Source organism: Catharus ustulatus, chromosome 8 (assembly GCF_009819885.2).
Source record: "Catharus ustulatus isolate bCatUst1 chromosome 8, bCatUst1.pri.v2, whole genome shotgun sequence".
NCBI classification, from domain to species: Eukaryota; Metazoa; Chordata; class Aves; order Passeriformes; family Turdidae; genus Catharus; species Catharus ustulatus.
In genome coordinates, this window is record NC_046228.1 from 8,819,600 (window position 1) to 8,842,927 (window position 23,328).

General features: G+C 43.5%; 1 protein-coding gene across 21 annotated transcripts in view; it reads right to left on the bottom strand.

Moving 5' to 3' along the window:
• TCF7L2 (transcription factor 7 like 2) overlaps window positions 1-11,190 on the bottom strand; it is a 171,891-nt gene extending 160,701 nt beyond the window's left edge. For 6 of the 21 annotated variants that reach the window (XM_033065729.2, XM_033065722.2, XM_033065731.2 and 3 more), the window contains exons 1-3: window positions 10,898-11,189; window positions 10,494-10,560; window positions 10,186-10,310 (exon numbers count right to left, since the gene is read on the bottom strand). In XM_033065729.2, coding sequence (XP_032921620.1) covers window positions 10,186-10,310; window positions 10,494-10,560; window positions 10,898-11,086 — 381 coding nt within the window. In that variant the 5' untranslated portion in view covers window positions 11,087-11,189. Of the gene's footprint in view, window positions 1-10,185; window positions 10,311-10,493; window positions 10,561-10,897 lie in introns of all 21 variants that reach the window. The other 15 variants (XM_033065739.2, XM_033065738.2, XM_033065730.2 and 12 more) reach the window with 5 other exon arrangements.
• Window positions 11,191-23,328: the final 12,138 nt, after the last annotated feature.

The window sequence follows — 23,328 nt, forward strand, 5'->3', positions numbered from 1 at the left end:
GTGAGACCCAGGTTCTAGTTTTCACTTTTTCATTCCATATTTATTAAATTTAATTTCACATTAATGAAATTAAAAACAAAGTACTTTCAAGTACTGTAGTCGAGCAACAGAATGCAATGGAAAATAAACTAACTACATATACCAAGCACTTGGTCTTTAATAACCCTGGGGATTGTAAAGATATTTAGCTGCTATCCAGATAAAATAATCTCTGTGGATATTCTTTACACAGTGGTTTGTGACCAATGCAGCAGTTATGTTTGTGACTAGCTCCTGTAAGAACCCTTTTTTATTTTAACTGACAGACATGATTTAAGCTACATTTTATGGTGTAGTTTGAGAATTAATAAAAATCCCATGGGAGAATGTAACAGGGATTGAAGCAAACTGAGACATTTGGTTAATAATAATAAAAATCTCAAAGAGCTTGATTTCCAGACAGACAACTACAATCTGTAACTCCGCAGAAAGGGAGAAAACCTTCCTGTAAATGTCCCATAGAAAAGAAAGACAGAAACAGACTGCCATCTCATTCTTCTGATGTGTTCATTCAAGGTCATACCTTCCCCTGGATTCTTTAATATTGGCAAATATTTATAATAGAGCAGTTCCAATAGCTGCCTGTTCAGCCTGGGCATAGATCAATGCATCATCTATAGGCCGACTTCCAGACCTTGCCTATGTCAGAGTAGTGGCCCTGGTTTAATAAATCTCTTAAATCTAATTAAACCAATGCAAACCTCTTACTGTCTATGCTCCCAAACCAGTTCACTCATTTAACCAAGTTAAAATTATTCAGGCTAGGGTTTAAAGCAGTTCCAAGAGAAGCTTTATTAAATATTAGTATCAGTTAAAACAGAAATCAATGCAGTGGCTTTTCTCCAGAACAGAAAAGCCTACAGTCTCAGACTTTTCCAGATCATTATTTAAGGAGTCACTGACTCCAGTGGGAGTTCGGATGTGCTCCAAGAGGTACGCCTCCACCTTGTCTTGCTCTATTTTTCCCTTTCTTAAAATAGGACAATTTGTTTCTATTGTATCAACATCCAAGAATCTCTCATATTCTCCAGAAAAACCCTTTGCAGTATTTTCAGATAGGCAATTTCTATTACTTTATTATTTCCCACATCCTCCTTTTGGACTGTTTGGGATTTTTTATTATTTGTTTTTTATTTGGTTGGTTTGGGGGTTTTTTTGGTGTCTCTGCTGCATCACCACCAATAGTGAATTAGGCAGCGGAGAATGATTTTGTTTTATATAGCATGTTTCATGCCACAGATACTTTGAAATGTCCTACAAAGCCGTGAGATAGACACAAGTCAAGCACAATTATATATTCATACTTGGTAGCCATAGGCCTGCAATCGAACTTCCCATGGAGCCTAGGGCACTAAAACCTGTTCTGCCAAGGGGGGAGAACAGTTAGGCAGGACTAACTGTGTCAGTAGGAAGAACAAAATGGTTAAATCCAACAAGAGTCCCTCCTGAATTCAGCCTCACTCACTAGCTGAATGCCTACAGGAGTTTGGTATCCAAAACATCTGACCCCAAAAAGAAACTGCCCTCCCATCTTGTCCCTCCTTGCACTTCCTTCACCAAGCAGCAAAGGCATTTCAAACAACATAAATCCATTCTCCACTCAAAGCCTACTTGGCTCCTATAATTTCTATCATTTTCCTGTCATCATTTCTTCTTTGCTGAAGCCAGCAGCATATGAGTCAGAGAACAATCATTAACTTTTACAACTTCCATACAAATCCACCTACTCATATTAGAAAAGCAGAATTGACATGCAACACTGCCTCGGACCAAACCCTGATCCTGCCAGGATGCTCCACACTTCTGTGGGAAAGTCGGATACTGCAGAAGCAGGAGCTCATTCAAGAATGCACCATTAGAAATGTAACTTTACTTCCTCCCCCAGCCCCCACCAAGCAGCAAAAGACCATGAAGAAGCAGCAATACATCAATATCATATTTAGTTGAGTTTGGCTTTCTCAATACCTTCATCCACTTTTGAAGAACTTGGCCATTGGTTCAAGACACACGGGGCCTGATGCAAAGCCCTTCGTTATTAATAGAAGCCTTTTTTCCACTGACTTCAATGGATCTTGGACCAAGCCCAAGGAAGACAAGATTTCACAGCAGTAAGAGTGACACACATTCTCCGCATAAAAAAAAACCGAAAAAAAAGAAAAAGAAACAATACGAAGCATTTACGATGTCAGTCTGTATAGCACCGTTTTGTTTGTGTTTTGCTTTTTTAAAATAGGCTCTAGGCTGTTGGATTAGCACACCCAAAAAGTCCCTCTGAAGATGGAAGGAATCACAAGCAGAATCACAATGCTATGGTGAGATACATAACAATCCCAGTACCTCCCTCAGCTAGGATATAGAGGAATCCTCTACCACAACATTTCTTGTAAGTTGCTGCAGTCACACTTTAAAGCGTCCAAGCACTATAAACTCCTCCAGTAACAGCTACAGTATTACCCATGATGAATTAATTTATATTAATATGGCTATCACACGCATTTCCATATGAAACCCATTGTTCTGGAACATTAATAAAAACCTCACTAAGTGAAGTAACATGGTACCCCTACACTTAGTTTAAAGATATTTAAAATAAATACATTTAGAAGAAAATTGCTAATATCTTTAGTTTATCATATTTGGCACAGCAAGCAGAAACCCAGTTATCTTCTCAGTACGTATTTATAGCATCACCCGTTCCCATTCATTCTGCATTTTCTTAGAGAATCTGCTGTACCCTACATCTGCAATTCATTGACTTTACAATTTACCACATGTTGAGATGGAGAGGTCTCAGCTCCATTTGAATCACTGCACAAATATGCAAGTGATTTATCGTTTTAAAACTAAAGACTGCAGAAGAACGACTCCACTTTTCCTGAACATTACTCCTTCTGGCAGACCATGAACAATTACAGCGCGTACTAATTAAGCTCTGTAAATGTGCTGTGCCCTGCTAATGCCTACCAGGCCTCAAATTTAGTTGCATGAAGCCAAACTTCAGCCAGCGACTTAACTCATTCAGCACTGCCCAGTTGCCTGAGCGTGACCCCACAAAGAATAAGGGTCGAGGGTTTAGCCAACCTAAAACAAAGGCGTGAGACTGAACAGATTTTGCCGGAAAGAATCACGGGGGTGGGGGAGATGCTCGAGGGGGTGGGAAGCATCTTGGGAATGAGAGGAACATCCTTGTTGATAACCTGTTAAAAAGGTACAATACCACACCAGCTTTGCAGGCAGTGCTGGGGGATTCGGATCTGTCCCTGGGGGCTAATAAGTCACAGCGCTCCATTGATTAGGGAAATGCATAAAACCTTCAACAAAACTGTACAGCTATTTGTGGAAGAGCCGAATTGACAGCCCCTCTTATTTTAAAAAAAAAAAAAAAAAAAAAAAAAAAAGTCAGGCTTTACATGGCTCTAGAAGAAAAACATATGGCCAAAGGAGTGCAGCTTTCCACCACACACATAACCCTGCCTTTTTCTTAAATTAGTCTCCAAGCACAACAGGAACCTACGGGGAACCTGAAATCAACTGCTGGAGAAATTAAAGCTAAAAGTAACACCTAGGCATATTTGAGTAATCACATTATCTTGTTAAAACACACACACCCCCAGCACAGACAAGACAGCAGCACTTCAAATCTGACTGTCCACTCTAGCAAAGCGTGTGTAATGGGGAGTGAGCTGAGAACAACGAGCTTTGCTGAGCCAAGCACTGTTTCTTCTCGGGCCCCAGACTCTCCTGACACTTAAGAGTCAATCCCCAGATCCCAAGCTTCCCCTCCAACCATCCATTCAAATACTGGCGTTTCCCCCCCGCCCCCCCAAGTTTCTACAATTTCTCCTCACGCTCCAACATCCCTCCTTTGTCCTCCAATTACTCTCCAGTGGCCCCCCTGCTCTCGCAGTGCCTCCCCCAGTTAACCCCTCCCAAAACACCACCCTGTGCACTTCCCCCTGCTCCCCTCCACGCTGATCTACACGTCCATCCCACATTGTCCCTTCCAGCAGGACACAGGGCTTCTCCCCTAAAAACTGCCTCTAACCTCAACATCTTCATTCATTCAGCGCATGTTTTCCCTTAACGTGGGCTTTTGCTGCTTTCTAAGAGGCCCTGTTTGTACACACAAACCAGTCTAATGCAAGTTTTTCCAAGCATCCTCCTTCTGCATAAAACCTCAGGCAGTTTTTTTTTTCGTCCCCAGCCCAGAGGTATGTGAGAAAATTAAAGGACATTTCCAGGTGTCATCTGTCTTTAAATGTTTGCTTGTGCCGGTATCTAGGAAATACTGCACAATACTGCTGAGACCTCTGTAAAGGACACGAGCTGTGCTAAACTTCTTCCCTCCTTCAGCCTGGCTGCATCACCCACTGCCCAGCCTCTACAGCACCACAAGCGTTAATTATAAACTTCAGAGCCTACGTTAAAAAAAAAAAGCACAAACATAAACCAGGAGTTGGGAGGAGCGGTAGAAATATTCTTTGCTTTTAGGTGGGGAGAGAAAGGATTTCCATATCTCCCCCACACACCCCCAGCACCACACTTCATCTCTCATTGCTTATAATTAGTGAAAGAAATTTGACCCACTGCCAGTGTCTGTGGACCTTGGATATTATAAGGCCAGCGTGGCGTCAAATATCTTAACATTCATAAGTGTTATAGGCTGTAAATAAACCCCGTGGATTTATGACCCTGCGGTGCTTGCCAGCAAACGACTGTGGCACATTTCTTTCAGCAGACCTGTCGAGGTGCAAGTTTGCCTTTGGTTGTAAAATTAACCATTTCCTTCACAAATGTGCCCAATTAAAAGTCAAAGTTTTAAGGCTTACTTACATATTTGCCAGGACATGGGACTAAGGAGACACCCGGGGAACACAGCTTTAAACATCCCCCCAAACCTCCCAACTCCCTCCAAAGCAAAACTTCTCACAACAGCCCCAATGTGCAAGGAAAGTGTCTGATTTCACCAAAAAGCCCTGAAAAAACCCCAAGCTGACAACCCGGCCGCTGTTCTATTTCTACATGCCTATGGCCAGCCCTCATTTTTGGCTGCTCTGAGGCTGGGGGGAGCAGGCGTCTCCCCCCAGGCTGTGCCTGCAGAAGGATCTCCTCCCTTCCCCCAGGATAATGTCATCTGCTTCCTGTGTAGGAGAGCATTTGCTAAATCCAGGTTGTCTCATGCTTAACTGCCAATAATCCAACTTCCACATAACTCCCAGACAGCTGGGAAAAGGTCCTTAGAGTTTTTAGTCATGGTACAGAAACACACGTCCACACAAAAAATCTGCAGCTGTCCTTTTTCTCTACACCACATTTTTATCTGATTTTGGGGCCCACTCATGAAAGTCTTGACAAATTTAAAACATTTTTACCTACATTCTGGTTTACAAGCGCCAGTGAAAGCTGCAACATATTCCTTCCCCCCCTCCATCTTCAGCTGACAAATCAGCACATACTTGCTTGAACAAAAAATGAAGGGGAAGAAGGGAAAAAATAAACCACACCACCCTATTCAACATCCACAGTCCTTGTGTGAATGCATTCAAAAAACCTGGAAAGGCATCTACTGTATTTTTTTTTTCACTACAGATCAGCCACTGGTGCACCTATTAAAATTGTTCGATTTCCAAAGCAAATATTATTTTTAATGAAGTGCAGTCCTGCAATTATCCTGTACAGTCAAGTAACAGTACTGCATTATATTGTTTTGCAAGGTCCCAGAAACATGAAACTTTTCTCTAACTAATTTTCATAGCCCCCTGAAGAGGGCAAGTAAGCAATGCAGCATTTGCTCCAGAATAAAATCTTATCACAGGAAAAAAAAAAAAAAAAAAAAAAAAAGGAAATAAAGAAAAAAGGCATAGTGTTAAAAATAAATTAGCTTCTTTACTGCATATAAGTTAACAAACACAGTCTGCCACTGTACACCAGTTATGCTAATGCTATAGCAGAGTGATTCAGCAATCTATCTAATTAAGCACGAGGAAAGTTTCTTTATGGAGATTCCATTTGATTTACACCACAGGATCATCAATTCTTATTTAACAGCTTGTTTTTACACAAGTCCAGAAACTTTATTAAAAGCATGTCCATTCATTTTTTTAAACAAAGTGAGTAATTCACTCTCCACTGAATAGCTCTGTATCATAAAGTACCCAAGTGCTGACATATTAAGTTGTATCTACATTATTAAACTAGTTGGTGGACATTAATACTATAATCCATACTGCAGACATTAAACCTAAACCATAAAGATTAGTAAAGAATTAATATTGTCACATCGAGACTGAAACCTTAACACTCCAGCCATAAATATTTCCGAAGGAGATGAAAAACAATTAGCATAAATACCAAAGAAGGGCAAGAACACCTGTTCTTTTTCAGGGCGATAAGCATTTTATTGTTCTCTATTTAAAATGTAATGACCTGTGTAATTACAGTAATATTACATTGTATTGCAAGGGCTTGGAATGTCACACTTTGAAAAGTGTTGTCAAAACAATTGGAGGGAGGGAAAAAAAAAAAGGGACCACCATTAACCCTTCACACCCCAGGGTCTAAAGCTTTTGTATTAGGAAGGATTGCATTCCTTGATTAAGTTGATAAAGAAAAACATCAATTTTTCAAGGCAAGTGATAAAAAATGTTTCTTCCTAAACATAAAAATCAAGAACATAGAGGTGCTCTCCACCACAGCTATTCCCAATTCCCAAACTTCAGGGCCAAACATAAGCTTGCCCCTACAGTCTCACTCAGCCAGCAACAACTTAGGGGAAAGGAAGATGCAACAGCACCAGTAAAAATAAGAGCAACCGCCAGCAGGGTTTTCTCACATCACACTGCACTGTTTCCTTACCAAAAGCATTAACCAAGCTCCAAATTTAAGCTAAAAATCAATTTGACCACTTCTACGTTTTCCAGCTCTGAAAGGAAAACTGTCTCCTTTATTATCCATAACATGCAGCCAACCCCAGCCCCTCTACAAGTGCAGGGACGGAACTGGTGCTCTCAGATGCGTCACTTCATTACTATTTGACTAGACCTCTACTTAATAACATCTATTCTCACAAGCACACCACAGTATTCTATCAACAGCAAGATTAGCATGCAAAAAATCTTTGATTTTTAGAAACAGAATTATTCCTATCAATCTTGATAAAGAGTTTGCAGTATTTAAAGCATTATCCTTGAGAAAAGATTATTCCTCATAAGCAGATTTTATGATACTTCATAATTCTTCACATTCCTGAAGCAGTAAAGGAGAAATTGCTGCCCACAAGTTTGCTCTTGAACAGACAATTACAGGTACATTTAAAAAACACAATAATCCCACTACACCCTCGAGTAAAGCAACCAAAAAAAATCCAGGAAAAAAAAACACAACAAAAAAACCACACCCACAGACTTTTAAGATTGTACAACAGCAAAAGGAAAAGAAAAACAATTTTGCTACATATCTGCATCACCTCTTTACCTTGCATGCTCTGACACTCAATAAATATGGCTCCAGGAAGAACTACATAAATAAAATAAAATTTGTAATTATGCAGAACCATCTATACCTTTCCAACCCGTATTTAAAAATAAAATAAAATCAAACAGGAGAGAGAAAGATCTAGTTCATCTGGAATTGAAAGCTGGTACAGCAGAGAACTAGAATCCACCTAAAAATAGTGTGTGACAGACAACAGCTATCCCGCTGAATCTTTATAATATTCTGCTCTCAGGCCTAAATAAACAACTTTAATTTTTCCTGGCTATAATTAAGTGGCAGGCAAACAAACAAGCATACGGAATGTGAAAGAATAAGGTTAAGAAGATAGGAGAAGGTTGCTGGAGCCTGGATGTGGAAATAAGAAAATTGCCTATTGAGTGTGGAAATATCCTTTCAGAATTCATCTGATAACACAAGCAGGCCACCTGCTATACCAACAATAAACCAACCTGTAAGCTTTTGTACAGCATCTTTAATTCATACGGACCCAACATTCCTATGGAGGCCTTTTTTACCAGTGGGGGAGCAAGGGGAGGAATGCTCCAGGAGAGCTGACTGCTGAAGGATCCTATCCCCACATGCTAAGGGAAAAGGGATCTGTAATAAACGTAATGAGGGAAAAAAGAGCTGTAGCTGTTGTAAGAAAAATGCCTTAAGAAAAAGGCAGCAGAGGTGTGCTTCCTATTAGTCTGCACTTGGAACAGTGGAATGCATCGAAGGTAAAAAACGAGGGGAAAAAAAAAAGGGAATACAAAGCTTCACAATTCGTAACAAAGTGATTTGGAACAAAGATTGTTTTGCCATCTGGATTCTGGTACTTATGGAATTTGGAATTTATCACCATCATCCATATACATGTGGGTGACCATATTCAAAAGAAAAAATATAATGCATTCAGCCCCTGAATTCCCCTCCCCATCATTACAATTGCAAACTGCAGTCACCCCTCTGCTACTGTCCCAGAAATCACCTCCTTGCAGAAAGAGCCTCACAAGCTTCCAAAATAAAACTCTGCCACAGCCCTAAACATATGCAAAGTCAGAAAACCTTCCTCACAACCTCTCTGTCACTCTACATTTACTAATCTGTGTCTACTGACGTTTTACTAAGTGAAAACAAGACTGACCCGATGTTTAATATTTTAATGCTTTAAAACACTTGTAGATCTGATAGACTGAAGTTGTCCAAGCCCTCAGTCATTAGTACGGCTTCAACATCTACCCAACAGTAGATCTATTATTGTAAATTGCTATCTCGTGTTACCACAAGGAAAAAAAAAAGTGTATAAACACACATGGTGATGGTGGGAACGCTTCAGACTCAGAAACACCCAGAAGAAACAAAACAGCAATGCTAAAGCCATCGGTAGGAATCAGTGGTGTTCGGTAGTCCCAGCGGATTTAACCATTCAAAATGAAAAAAATTTTAAACTCTTTAAAAAAGGAAAGAAAAGGTGACACTTGAGAAATCTGATGTCAGAGCAGAGCATACCGTGGGTGACACTACAAGCGGGAAAACAGCTGGGACTACAAACCCACCAGCAGACCCCAAAGTTTCCAGGGATCTGGGCTAAACCTCGCTTTAGCTCCAGGCACAAGCAGCCCTGCACCCCCTGCCAGTGAACCCCGAGTTAGGGGTGAAAAAAAAAAAAAGACAAAAAAAAACCAACAACAAAAAACCGGACGCTTTCAGCAAACTGTTTTCCTGCCAGCATACTTCCAAGAGGAATTTTGCTCGACTTGTCTGATTATTTTTTGCGCTGCTGTTGTTGTTGCCAGAGCCAAGCGAGGCGAGTTGTTTCCGGACTCAGCCCAGCGCCCCGAGCGCGGCTCCCCCCGCTCGGCACCGGGACGGAGCCGCTCCCCGGGCACGGCCCCGGCCCCGGCGGGCAGGGCAGCGGCGCTCGGCCCCCGCACGCCGCGGGGCGCGCATCGGGGCGGCCGGGCCGGCCTGAGCCCGGCTCCGCTCGCGGCCCGAAGGGGCACAATGCAATCGCCACTCCCGCAGGCCGGGCCGGGCGAGGGCAGGAGAGGGTTAAGGGGGAGGAAAGGGGAGGGGGAGCCGGCCCAGCCGCCACGGAGGAGGGCAGGAGGCGACGGATCACCATGGAAAACGAGGAGTTTGGAGGAGCGGATCGCAGGCTCGGCCGGGAGAAAATCACCCCCCTCCCCAAGGAAGGGGAGAGAAGGGAAAAGGGGGAGGGAAAAAAAAAACCCAAACCCAAACTTCTTGGATTTTAAAAAATTTGTTTCCAGTTTTGTTTTGAGACTGAAATAGGTGTTGTTTGGAATTTGTTTGCTTTTTTTTCTTCCCCACCCCCCGCAGCGGAGGTTGCAAGGGCTCAAAAAAAAAAAAAAAAAAAAACTCCCACAAAACTGAAAGTAAAAAAAAAAAAAATAATAACAACGAATAAGAAAAAGACCAAAAAAGAAATAAAAAAGGGGGAAAAAAGGAAAAAAAAAAAAAAAAGTAGTATGGCGAAGTGTAAACAAACCCCCTCCCGGCGCGGCCCGCGGAGTTTGGAAAGTTTGCGGCGCGGGGGAGGGGGCGGCGGCAGGGCCGGGGCCAGCGGGCACCGGGAGCGCGGCGGCGGCGGGAGCCGGGCACGGAGCGGGGGGAGAGGAAAGAGAGGGGAAATAAAATGGCACTTACCGTTCTCGCCGTCGGAGAGAGCGATCCATTGGGCAGATACGGGCTGCTGAGGTCGGGGATCATTATAAAGGGATAACCCGGGTATGGTGGGCCCTTAAACAACCCTCCATCTTGCCTCTTCGCAGCTAACATGGCGGGGAGACACGAGCGGGAGCGGGGAAGGAAGGGGCAACAGGGGCAAGAGAAGGGAGGACAGGGGGGGAAGGAAAAGTTTTTTTAGCAAGTGTCCCCAAAAGAGGAGCCGGGCGCCCGGCGGAGGGGCGGCGGTGCGGGGCGGGCGGCGGGGCCGGCCGGGCCCGCGTACTCACCTTCCTCTAAACTTTCCCGGGATTTATCTCTGAAAGTTTCGGACCGAGGCGGGGGCCGCCGCTCCGCCTGGGAGCGAGCCGGGGGTCGGCGTGGGGCAGTCGGGGATGGAGGTGGTTGGGATGGGGAGGATGTTTTTTGGGGGGGTGGGTGTGGGGGGGGGGGAGAGAAGGGAGAAGAGGAGGAATGAAAGGCGAAAAAGAAGGGAGAGGTGCGGGGAAGAAGGTGGAAGGGGAAACAAACAGAACAAAACAGAAGGCATCGTTACAAGTTGGTGCCGCGGAGAAAGTTGGGCGCCGGCGGGAGCGGGACCCGGCGCGGCGCCCCCGGCCCCGGCGCGGCCCCGGGCACAGCGCGGCCCCCGCCCGCCGCCCCGAAACGGCCCCGCGGGGGGCTTCCCCCGTACCTCCGAGTCTGAGGAGCTGTTTTGATTCGTTTCTGATTCATTGACGAGAGACGACTTGACATCAGCTAAATCCCTCTCCGCCGAGGAGTTCTCGGAGATCTTCTCCTCCTGCTCCCCTTCGTCTTTGAAAGAGATCAGTTCATCGTTGGCGCCCAGGTCGTCCCCTCCACCGCCGTTCAGCTGCGGCATTTTCCTCCTGCTTCACCCCACCAGCAGCAATTTTGCAAAAAGGGGAAGGGGAAAAACAAAAGAAAAAAAAAAAAGGAGGGGAATGGGGGGGAAAAAGGAAAAAGAAGGAGGGGGGGGGAAAGTTTGCACCAAAAAAAGAAGAGTCCAAGGTGAAAGTTTCTTTTTTTCCCCTTCTCTTTCCTCCTGGGGAGGGGAAAAGAGGGAGGAGGAGGGGAGGGAAATGTCTCTTCTTTGCTCCTTTGCACCAGTGACTTTAGGCTTCTTCCTTTCCTTCTTCGGGATTTTCTCTTTCTTTCTTCCCGGGAGCTGCTCGGCGTGCACTGCGCGCACACGCACACCCGCGCACGCACTCGCGGAAAAATTAATAATAATAAAAAATATATAAACCGTGGGGAGGGGGGAGCAGCGGGGGGGAGGGGGGTTAAAAAAAAAAAAAATAATGCAACAAACCAAGCCCAGAAGTCAGCTGTGACGGGGGGGCAGTCGCCGCGGATATGGGGAGCCTGTGCCGCTCGGGTTTGAGTGAGTTGAAGTTGGACTGAGAGCTTTTCAGTTCAAAGGCGGCGCTGATTGACAGATAGAAAAAGGGGGATCGAAATCCGGAGGAACGGAGAAGTCTGGGATCCGGGATTATTGACAGGGAGCGAGAAACACACCAGGCACTTAATGAGATGCAGGAGAGGGCGGGGGCTCCCCGGTGACGTCTGCATAAATAAACAGGTCTGGGGCGCGGGAGGGGGAGGAGGAGGAGGAGGAGGAGGAGGGTGGGGGAAGTAGCAAACTAACAATGATCCTTTTTGGCATGGGAGCGGGAGCGCGAGGGGAGGGCAGCGGGGGCGGGGGCGCCGCTGGGGGGGCCGGGACGCAAAAGGAGGGGAGGGGAGGAGAGGAGAGGTTGGCAAAAAAAGAGAAAAAGAAAAAAATTAATTTTTTTTTTTTTTTACGCCGTAGCTCAGAGCTGCGGGACGGGGGGAGCGAGGGGAAAAGCACTCGAACGGGTGTCCCTGACTCCGCGTTCCGGGAGCGCCAACTTTTACATTCTGGACATTAATAAACATATCATCCCCCCGCAGCCCGGGTTCTCCTGAAGGATGTTTGTGTGCCCTTATTATTTGGTACATGTGACGGCAGGGTGGTGCGGTGGGTGCTTTTTTTAAACCGTTAACATTTTTCATGCCACTCGTTGGAGGTAAGAAACTCCAATCATAATAAACACTAGAATATAGTAAAAGCCTTTTTTTTTGTTTTTTTTTGTTTTTTTCAGCACCACTTGGTCCTTGCATTTATTATAGTTATAACACGCAGGATGAAAATGTGTGAGATCACTCGCTGAAGATCAGATATTTCCAAATTATCTTATAGTAAGGCATAATGTTTTCTGGTCCTTGATGTAAAAAAAAAAAAAAAAAAGAGAGAGAGAGGAGGAAAAGGAATGTGACTGCTAAGAAGTTAATTAGCATGGCAGGACGGAGAATCAAGGACTCCCAGACTTCAGAAGTGGAAAGTCGTGGTGGCGTAAACACCACGCTGCTGGGGGGAATCAAGGAGGGGGGGTCCCGGTCCGGGGCTGGGGTCCCCCGGGGCTGCGGGTGCCTCCGGCCGCGGCTCTGCCTGAGCCGCAACAAAATGGGGAGCAGAGACATGCGGATGCGAGAAATGGCATCTGTTCCCCGAACCTAATGTGGCCAGGGGAAGGGGAAAACAAATTGATCTTCCAGCAGTGACAAATTGTAACAATGGACGAGTCAATTGGAAACTTTAACATGGGCAAGGAACAAAAGGAGGGGAGTGGGGAGGGGGGCGGGGGAAGACAGTAATTTCAATGGGAATTAGTAAATTGCCTAATGGAAATGGTGTTTGAAAGCAAGGGACAGGCTGTACTAAATAATCCAAACATTCCTCCAGAAATCTAACCTGCTGCTCATGCTAAGGGTCATTCAGCACATAGGGTTTCCAAAACAAAGCCAATTTGTCATGCAATATTTAGAGTTTGGGGGTTTCAGCTAAACTGCCTTCTATAAAAAGAATAATAAAAATAATAATACAGAGATCGACAAGGCTAACACGAATTCTCAGGCATTAAAAAGTTCACATAGAAATTTGCATACTAAAGGGAAAGATGCAGACAAAATAGAAATAAAAAAATCACTGCAACTTACAACTTTAATATTAATCAGTAAAGCAGAAGTAGAGTGAAAGGAAGCATGAAAAGAAGTAAAACAAATGTGTACATTTAATCAGACAGGATTGCATAGGACACAAAGAACAGGGCTAATTAGTCTCAGCAGGTAGGGACTAACCTTCAGACTTCATAAATAAATAAGTCTGTGAACAATGTCTAAGTGGGAATATGGAGACAGAAAAGGGATTATTTTAAGACACCAAGTAAAAACATGACTAATGAAATACTTCACTGTTAACTCAATGTACAAATGTATTGAACAGTTTCTTTTTCCAATGGTCTTTAGACTAACTTACTTTTTACTTTCAGAAATTGTACTAAATTACTGTCTGTGGGCATGCACACTCCCCACTTGCCCCTGATTATGTACTTACTGTCTCTGCAAACTAATGCCTTGCAGAGTGACACCTTAACAAATATTCTCCATTTTTGTTTGCTTTTTGATTTTTAAATGCCCTTGTATCCCAGAACAATATGAGATTAGAAATACAAATGTGACAGACTCCTATTTATTTTACAGGGCCATGTGTTATAATTTGATCCAAATGAACAAAAGCAGTTGCACAGTTCTGTTTTGTTTTTCTAAGATCTTTTTACAATCTGCTATGGATTTTTCTTTAAACAAGCATGCTTTTGCTTCCCAGTGTAGTTGCTAACTACATAGTAGCACCACCAAAAGTTAGTGTGCAGGGCAGAGCCAGTTGCTGCCCAAAGCTGGTTGCAGAAGATTTTGATTTTGTAGAGCTCACACGCCTGAGTCCCATCACTGACAGATGATTTGTGAAGGTGATGACACACCCGGACTACTCGTGCAAGGAATGTCACTCACATGAGTAAATGCTGCTCCAAGGGATCTCAGTGCTGTTTGCCCCAGTGCCAGCTGCTGGCCCTGGGTGTGGAAATGGCTCTGGAAGGGCGAGGACTGTGCCCCAGCTGTGGAAGGTGTTCCCTGGGCACTTTTTGTAGCTGGAGTTTTGCCTCCTTTGTGGATTCGGAGGAGTCCTGTGAAGGGCCAGGAACTGCTTTCTAGTATTCATCAAGTTCTTCCTTTTGCAAACTTCCAGGGGTTTGTTTTCAAACTGCAGCCTAGAGCTAGCGTGGTTGTGAAGTCCAAGGATTATAGGTGGTTACTAAACCAGCACGGTTTAATTAACGTAGTGCAAGTCACTTTGGATAGCTGGCGCATCTGATTTGTTTCATTTCTCCTTAAGTAACAATTTGTTTCACAGTCAGTGAAGTGAGACCTCTCCAGGGGTCAATAGCAGCTGTTGAGTAGTAGGTTCTCAGATGATACCTTGGATTTAAAAAAAGTATAGCGTTTAACAATGAAAGAAACACAATATTAAAAAAAAAAAAAAGTCAAGCTAGTCCATGGCACGAAACATGATTTCTTGTTTGAATACCAGTTTTAAGTGACAGTTGAAAAGACAAAGCCAGGTGCTCCACATTCAGGAGATGTAGTCTTTCTTGCCAAGGCTAACCTCTAGCACAGATGAAGAAGTGGAAGTGCCTTTCTCCAAGCTTTTGTAACCCTCCCCACTGGGTACAATCATACCAAGTGCTGAGCTATGGGGTTTGGTGACCGACAACGGTGTCCCCATTTTACACTTTGGCCCAACAGTTTGGTGCCAAGACTCCTGCAGCAGAACAGCAGCAGTGCAAAATTGTGTGAGGTTCAGCTCACAGCTCACTGTGCAATGAGCTGAACAGGGACAAGGTTGATGTGGGGCAGCCAAGGAAATTTACTGTTTTATGAAAAATGTTTTGGAATCTTTAACGTCTCACCAAAGGCCCAAGCCTTTTTTGGAGAAATATGGCCTGCTAAATGCCAACTGGATCTCCTGGCTAATGTTTGCATATTTGGGGTGAGTCATCTGTTTTCATGGTCTTCTCCAAGAGGTCTCAATGTAGGTTGCAATGTGTAAAATTCAAATTATTTATTTTGGAAGATAAAAGGACTTTGGTTGACCAGGCTGGGATTTCAGTCTACAGCTCAAAGGAATCTGCGTGTTTACAAATAATCTTGGATCATTAAATCTACTCTGAATGTAAAAAAAAGAATCAATATTGAAAAGGTTCCAATAACTGGAAGCAAACACATCTGCCTAGTGTCTTACCAGTACTGGCTCTTCCAGAGTCAGCAAAGAAGAGAATTTTTTTCTAGGGCAGATGAGATGACAGCATGAAAACACAGAAACCATGGCTCCTGTCTGCAGTCATTTGCATTGACTGAAACAAGCACATGTGAAAATTCAAGAAACCTATCAAAGGGGAAAATATCAACAAACAGCCAGATCATGGTGCTGCTGCCAGATTTCTTTGTGGCTTTAGATGGCACACATACTGACCAGGTCACTGTGTGCTATTTGATTAAGGAGAACTTTCTATCTTCATTTGATGGAGAAACATTGGAAAATTAGTTCCAAAAAATTGCCTGCATTGTTTTTCAAGCTCATAACACAGCCTAATGTCTCTCAATCCATGCTCTGCTTCCCAAGTCATGCCTATTGCTCAGTAGGAACATCCCTCCCTTTTAGCACCTAAACCACAGCTGTACCACTTGCTTTTGTTAGAGATAATTCTGTCAAATAATAAAATCGTTAATGGGTAGAAATATGCATTCATGCAGGGATTATTCACACTTTATCATGAGGTGATATCAAGCACTATAGGAGTGAATGACAAGAAATAAGCTTCTGAAATACAGAGCCCTCCATAAATATACCATTTTTATTGACAACCCATCTTTTAACCCTAATAGTAATGGAAGAAATCCAATAAATGAAACATTTACTGCATAACTTGCCTTATTTTTGGGTGGTGTCTGATTCCTTTCTAGCTGTCTCTAGAAGATGTTTTTAGCCTAATTTGCTCCCTAGAAATTTCACTCGCTGGAGTTATACATCTATGACGTTTTATTGCCTGAAGCCAAGTCTGAATAAGAACTTTCTTAAGATATACTTATCCTAATGTCAGTCTACAAGAACTGGGCTGCTTTAGTTTGATTTATTTGTGCAGCAGAGATATGGTGCACCTATATAGCTGGCCATGGCCTCAGACTGTATCTAATATCCCAAAAACAAACAAATAAGTGAAACCAGCAAGTTTAGCTGTGGTTAGTTACAAGTAGACACTTTTAAACTAATTGCCTTAGATTTGTATTTATATATTTCTGTTTTCAAAAACAACCAAAGCGTAGACCATTGCAAAACACTCTCATTTCACAGGAAAGGACTTGAGTGTAGGTGTCTATAATGTCTGTATATGGTCACAGGCATCCAACAAGCAGCAGCCAGATGCAGTGTGCTTTGACTGTCTAAGGAATACAGGCTGGTATTTAAGGACCAGGAGCACAGAGGACACTGGCTGACTTGCAGAACATTGCCTGGCTGGTTCTCTGGGTTCTTTCTTCAGCCTGATGCCTCTAGCACCCACTTGTGCAGTCAGACAGTGCTTTGGAGCAAGATCCTTCTTTCTCTTGGTAGTTTTGCTGGCCCCTCACCAGAATCAGTGCATGTTATGGTGATGCAGATAATGCAGTGATAATTTGGCTTGCACTAACGCAGCATCAGTGAGGGTGATCTTTCAGGAGAACCATGGCTGAGAGCACATGGTGGTAGGCAAGGAACCCAGCAAGCTGAGAGCCCTGAGCATGCCCTCTGCCAGAAAGGACTGCCCTTTCAACTAACACACAGCAATTAGCTGCGTATGCATTTGTAGTCTGTTGCAATATGAGGTAAAAGGGATTCGTTTTGCAATGGTCTAGGAACATGAACATGCGCCAGCTGCATTCCAGCTGTAGGGATTCTGGCTGATGGATGACAATAGTCAGCACAGGGGTAGTAACTTCTTAAAACAAGTTTAACAGCATTAGATTATTTGATCCTACCAAGCAATCACAGAACCATGCTTGTTGGAAGGGATGTGAAGATGCCTTCACTCCAGCCTCCTGCTCAAAACAAGTTTTAGCTCTGAATTCAGACCCGTTTGCTGAGGGATTTGTTCAGTCAGATTTCAAAAGCCTTCAAGGACAGAGATGAGACAACTAAGAGTTAGGACTTTGCATTTACTCTTTCTGAATTTCATAATGTTCCTGTTGGCCCGTTCCCCCAGCCTCTCTAGGTCCCAGTGGACAGCAGCTCTGCCCTACAGCATGTTAACTGGACTGTCCAATTTGATGTCCTCTGCAAATGTTATGAGACTCCTCCAGGTAATTGAAACAAATGCCAAAGAGGACTATTCCTGGAATAGGCCCCTTTAGTCACTGGCACCTGCCATTGAAAACCAGGCCATAATCACCCGTTTTTTGAGTTTGGTTATCCAAACAGCCTTGTATGCATCTCGTTGTCCGCCTATCCAGGCTGTAATGTCCTAACTTGGGTGCTGAAGTTTCCTGTTCTAAAGCCTCAGGTTTGTGCTGTGCTGCTTGTCTTTTTCTCCTGCCATGTTTGTGGCTCCTTGTAGTCACTACAACCATGGCTGCTGTTGTTTATCACATCCCTGTCCAATTCTTCCTTGCTTGTGAGTAGCAGATCCAGGAGACTATCACCCACCTTTTGGCCATTCACCATCTGTGTTACAAAGTTTTCCTCAACAAACTCCAGAGATTTTCTAACCCTGTTTTGTCCCACTGTTTTGATCTTTCAGCTAAAGTCAGAGACGTAAATTGCTCCCAATAGCACTGTGGACTGTTATCTGGAGACTTTTAATTGTGTAAAGATATGATTGACTTTGTCACCCTAATCAGATGATCTGTAACAAGCCCATCACAGCGTTACCCTTGCTGAGCTGCCCTCAAGCTCCCAATCAGCCCGTCTCTGTCTCCTGTTTCTGTGTATTTGTCTCCTGTTTCCGTGTATTTGTGCTGCTCCTTCACATAGAAGCTACATCCCTTGCTTTTCTTCACTGCCTGTCTTTCCTAAAGAGGTTCCATCTGTCCATCACAGACTGGCAACCATAGGAATGACCCCAAATCATTGGAGTGATCCCACCCTGTCCCAGCTGAGATCCTCAGACCACAGGCAAGTCATGCATTCCCTCATGCCTCAGGTTTTTCTCCAAAGCAGCCCATTTACATTTCATGTTCTCCAGTGTACCACTGTCTCTGGCACTGCTTGTCTGTCCCAAATACCTCAGATCTTCAGAGCAGCCTGTGGCCACCATCATAACGCAGTCACTAAGGGTGACAAGGAGGCTGACCAGGAGGAGGTCATTTTGGGCTAAGGCAGGAAGTTTTAATTTAGGCTAGGAAGTGAATGAATGCTGCATTTCCTGCAAGGCCAGAGTTAAACACGCAGTCCAAAGCCCAAGCAGGTCTGCAGGCTGGAGCCACATATCCACACGAAGTGCACTCCTTTCAGGAGCCACCAAAGGCAGATTGTCATTTTACAGAAAGGTACAAGAATGCAGGGGTTTTCCTCCACAGAAGCAATTGTTACCAGCATTTTGCACAGAGTTACCTTTATGCCACTGTAAGTACAAACAAACTCCTGACACTTGAAGCTTACGATCTAATATTAATTACAATTTAATGTTAATTAATAGTTGATCTATTAAAGCACAAAGTTAAAGGGTTCTCAGGAAAATCCTTCTTAACTTCCTTGAGAGTATTTCAATAGCTTGACCAGGCCATTTATAATAGACATATTTACTGTATTTTACTATTTCCTAACAACTTTCTGATTAATAATTCTGCTTTAAAACTTGTTTTGGTCTTTTCTTCCTCCAGCTCCGGAAGCATATGTCTTCCTTTTTTTCCCTCCTCATTGGCAAAGTCCTCCCAGCTGCATCAAGCAGTCTCAAGTCAGCCAAGGAGATAGACAGAGCCCTGCTGAAGGAGCAGAGCAGTCTCTCTTTGTAAAATATGCTGCCATTTATCAGCAGACAGAGGTTTTTCTTGCAACGAGGAATCTGAGCTAGCGCATACCAAAAGAGTGGCACTGGAGACTTTGTGGTTGGCTGTTGTTTCAGGCACATTCAGCGTTTACATAGCCTGAGGGCATAAATGAGCAGGCAGGAGGGAATGGACAGACCTTCCTACAGCACAATTAGGTGACAATGAGCTATCCAAAGCAATCAGCATAGCAGCAACATCAAGTGCTTTCCCTGTGTCTCAGGAGTCCTCCAAAGACTTATTGCATCAGAGGCTCTGTCTATTGCTGGTGCCTCTAGATGGTGTCTCTGGAGAGATGCAGTTGTCAGGCGCTCTGGAACAGGATCCGTTCTGGGAAACTTATTGCAGCCTGAAATATTGCAATTAGCTCCAGTGGAGCTGGTTTCTGAGCTCCCTGTCCTTACTTAATGCTGGATCCCTAGGATGGACCTGCAGGCGCTACAGGAGGCATATGTAAGGGAACAGTATACAGGAGTAATTCCAAACATCCTCCATCTACTAGATTGGGAAAAGAAGAGACGAGAGGTCTCAAGACCTTTCTGCTCTTCTTCTTCAAGTCAGTCTTTCTTTATTTACTTTCTCCTTCATAAAACTTGCCTCTGAAAAAGAGAAACCAGGGAGCTGCTCTCCTGCTCTTCCACCTCGGTCTGTGGATCCATTAGCTCCTTCCAAGGACCCTAATCCTACAGAGCTCTGCTTTACAGGGGAGAGATCAGAAAGAAGGTTGCAATTTCAAACCAAAAGACCTAAGAGTGTGATCAGCACCACAGAAAATGCACCGTGCTTGGATTTCAAGGCATTCGGCAGATGTAAAATTCCGCTGGAGACTGTTCTGTTTAGTTAGGGAGACACAAAGGGCAGGGGTGGGTCCTGCATTCAGAAGAAGTAACCCAGTGTGTTTTGTCTGCTATTTTACCTGAAGCTTAAGTCTATCATTTACACCTGCTCCACTCACTAGTTTTCAACAGCTCATGGTTGTACAAGAACCACTGCAATTCTTCAGGCAACAGCACCCTTAGGACATCTGCATCCGTGGGAAGACATAATCTGGCATTCAAGGCATTGTGGTAGAATTGGCATCACCACTGTTTGCCTGAGGCACCATCTTCTTTCTGCGCCTTGCCAGCCTGCTTAGCTGAGCCTCCTTCTCAAAGACAGGGAGCTAAGGCAGTGCTTTTGCCAAAGAGGAATGCAGAAGAAAGCAGAGATTACATAGATAGAATAACACTGGCCTCTAGATTTCTTTGGTGGCCCAGACTGGAGAAATCTATGTTCAAAAAAACCTCGGAAAACTGTGCCCATGGTTATGAAAATACACATGTCCTCAGGCTTGTTCTCTTTGTCCCTCTGACCTAAAGCAATCCATGTCCAGGCAGGAGTGGAGAACACAGCTAAAATAGCACATGCAGCCCATTTTGCATACTTTCCTGTGGCACTAGAGCTAAATGATTTATGACTGAAACATTGACTATTGCAGTACAGGACAATTACAGGAAAGTTGGCAAGGCAGTAATTTACCATCTTGTAGGAATATGAAATTCTTTCCTTTCTCCTGATTTCAAGCCTGACAAGTGGCAAACTACCTTCACTCTCTTTGGGAGGATAATCAAAAGCTTGCAGAATCAGACCTTAAGTTGTTCTTGTCTGGACAAATAAGTGCTGTTGTCAATGAGCTCCTACAGCTACCTCAGCACACGCAGGGAGCTTCTACTGTGCCTTGGGTACTTGATAAGCCCAGAAATCCTGTTCCACCAATTAGGTCATGTGTGCATGAATCTGTTACCAAAATCCATGAGATTCTTGCTGAGCACAAATCTAGTTGTTTATGTTAGAAAACGGGTATTATATGCTCTTTTGGCAATGACTGTCAATTTTTACTAAGTGTATTTACAATGTTTAGCAGAAAAGAGCAATATTAGTTTTGATTTAGCACAACAAATTTTTTAAGAATATGTTTGGGGTTTTTTCTGCAAGCAGATGAACCTAAACATTGAATCTAAGCATTACTTTAATGCAAATAAATAAAAGCAGGATTTTTAGGAGATTATTGCGATCTTCAGCTCTGAGATCCTGTATTACAGAGGTCATTGAATTTCAACAAGTGGCTCTTGCCATAAGTCTGTCATTTCTAGCTGAGCTACAATATTTCATTTAGAAAGACATCTGACCTGGTTTTAAATATTTCAAGTCAGAACTCTCCTTCCACTGCAGGCAAACTTTGTTCCAGCAATTGTTCATTACCCTCTCTGGGGAAAAAAAGAAACCAGAAAAAAAGAGCACCACAATTCTATTTCCAACTCATTTTCCTCTTGTTCCAACCAAATAATACCATAAAAGAGTATCATATTGCATTGCCTTTTCCTCACCAGGAGCTTTCATTCCTTTTCCTGCCCTTCTGTGGTCCATGACTGAATGGGTTCCCTTGCCATCACATTTTTCTCCCTGGCAGCAGAGCAAACAGGCAGAGGGCTCTGCTTATGTTTTGCATATTGCAGGATAAGGCAGTAAAAACAAATTTGAAGATTATCTGCAACAGTAACATATCAGAGAATATTTTGTCTTGCCTGGCCTTAAGCTGGTCATCTGAAAAAGTTAATAAAGAGGCTCAAACAGCAGCTTATCCCAGCTAGACTAAAACATCCCCACTGTGCAATGCCTCACCTTGCTGTGGTGCCTGACTTGCTCCATTGACTGCAGCCTCAGGACTGGCAGAGACTACACACAAAAGTTTTATATCCCTACAAGCTGAACTTCTAATGAAGATACCTTCTAGAAGGAACATGCTACTAGCTGCCAACAGAAAATGCCTTTGTATACCCTAAGTTTATTGTCTGGAGTATTAAGGCACTGTACAGTACACTCCTATTTGCATTCCACAGTTGATATCTTGACCATAAGGACTCTAATGGATAAATATTTCCATTTCTTAATAAAGAAAGCACAGAGACTCTGAGAGACATCTAGGAACTCTGGTTTTAAGAGAAATGCCAAGATTGTGACATTGGGGATACAGCCTCTTGAACTGGCATCAACATTCATTCAATAGAATATGTGATATTCTAGTATAGCTTTGACCAGAACTCATGAAAGTCTCTGTAAAATCCTTCTGGATTTGCTTCTCTTAACAACACAGAGCGCCCTTGTTTTGTTTTACTTTCTAAAAGATTTATTATGCTTGTTTTTCATCAGAGAGATATATGAAGTTTAACTTTCCCTAGTTTTGTTGGCTGACAATCTCACCTCTTTTATCTTGGCTTCCCGGAGAAAAGCAGCTCACCTCATCCTGCTGTAGCATTTGTAACCATAGATTAACTTCAGCTGAATGTGACAGGAGATGGAGACATCAGCAATATTTATGTCCTCCAATTTAATGACTTAGAGAAGTCCAGCTTAGCACCCATGGGAGGGAAGGTCCATAGGGAAAGGGCATTGTGGGTGGCAGAGAGCAGTGAATCCAAGGGGAAAGGTGCATGGAGAAAAGACTGCCCAAGTCCTGCTGCTCACCACACTGCTCATTCAGTGTTATTAACGCCGTGGTCACACACAGATCGCACTGTGAACCCCTTCTCCCACCTACAGATATCAAGTCCTTTCTGTTTCTCAGCTAAGATCACATTATATCCCTTGCAGGTACAGTCACTGGAAGAATTATTAGGGAAAAAATGCACATATTGTTGACTGTCTTTAGATTCTCTTTTAATTGTTTCTTAACTCATTTTTATCTTACAAAAATAAGGAAATAAACATGTTCAGACCCACCATCCTCCCACAGACATACCAATAGTCTCCTATGCAGAGTTTGGGGATTTCTGAACAGGAGTTAATCTTGGAGTTTGCAGAATTTGTAAGGCCTTTTGTGGGGTTTTGTGTTTTTGGGTTTTTTTGTTTGTTTGTTTGGTTGGTTTTTTTTTTAACAAAAGCTTAAATAGAATCTCCCAATTTACTCCAAACTGGCAGTGTAGACAGGGAAGTGATACTTTGCCTGTTGTAACACACACTTCAGCAGGACCAGCTCATACATCATAAAGCACCACTTGCCTTATCTGTGCTGGAACAAGTCGCTCTAAATGCATGAACTATTCTAACAAAAATAGTGCAGACTTATCTCAGAATGCGCAGGGGGAACTCTCACACGTCCTGATGGAAGGGCACAAGGGCTGAAACTTT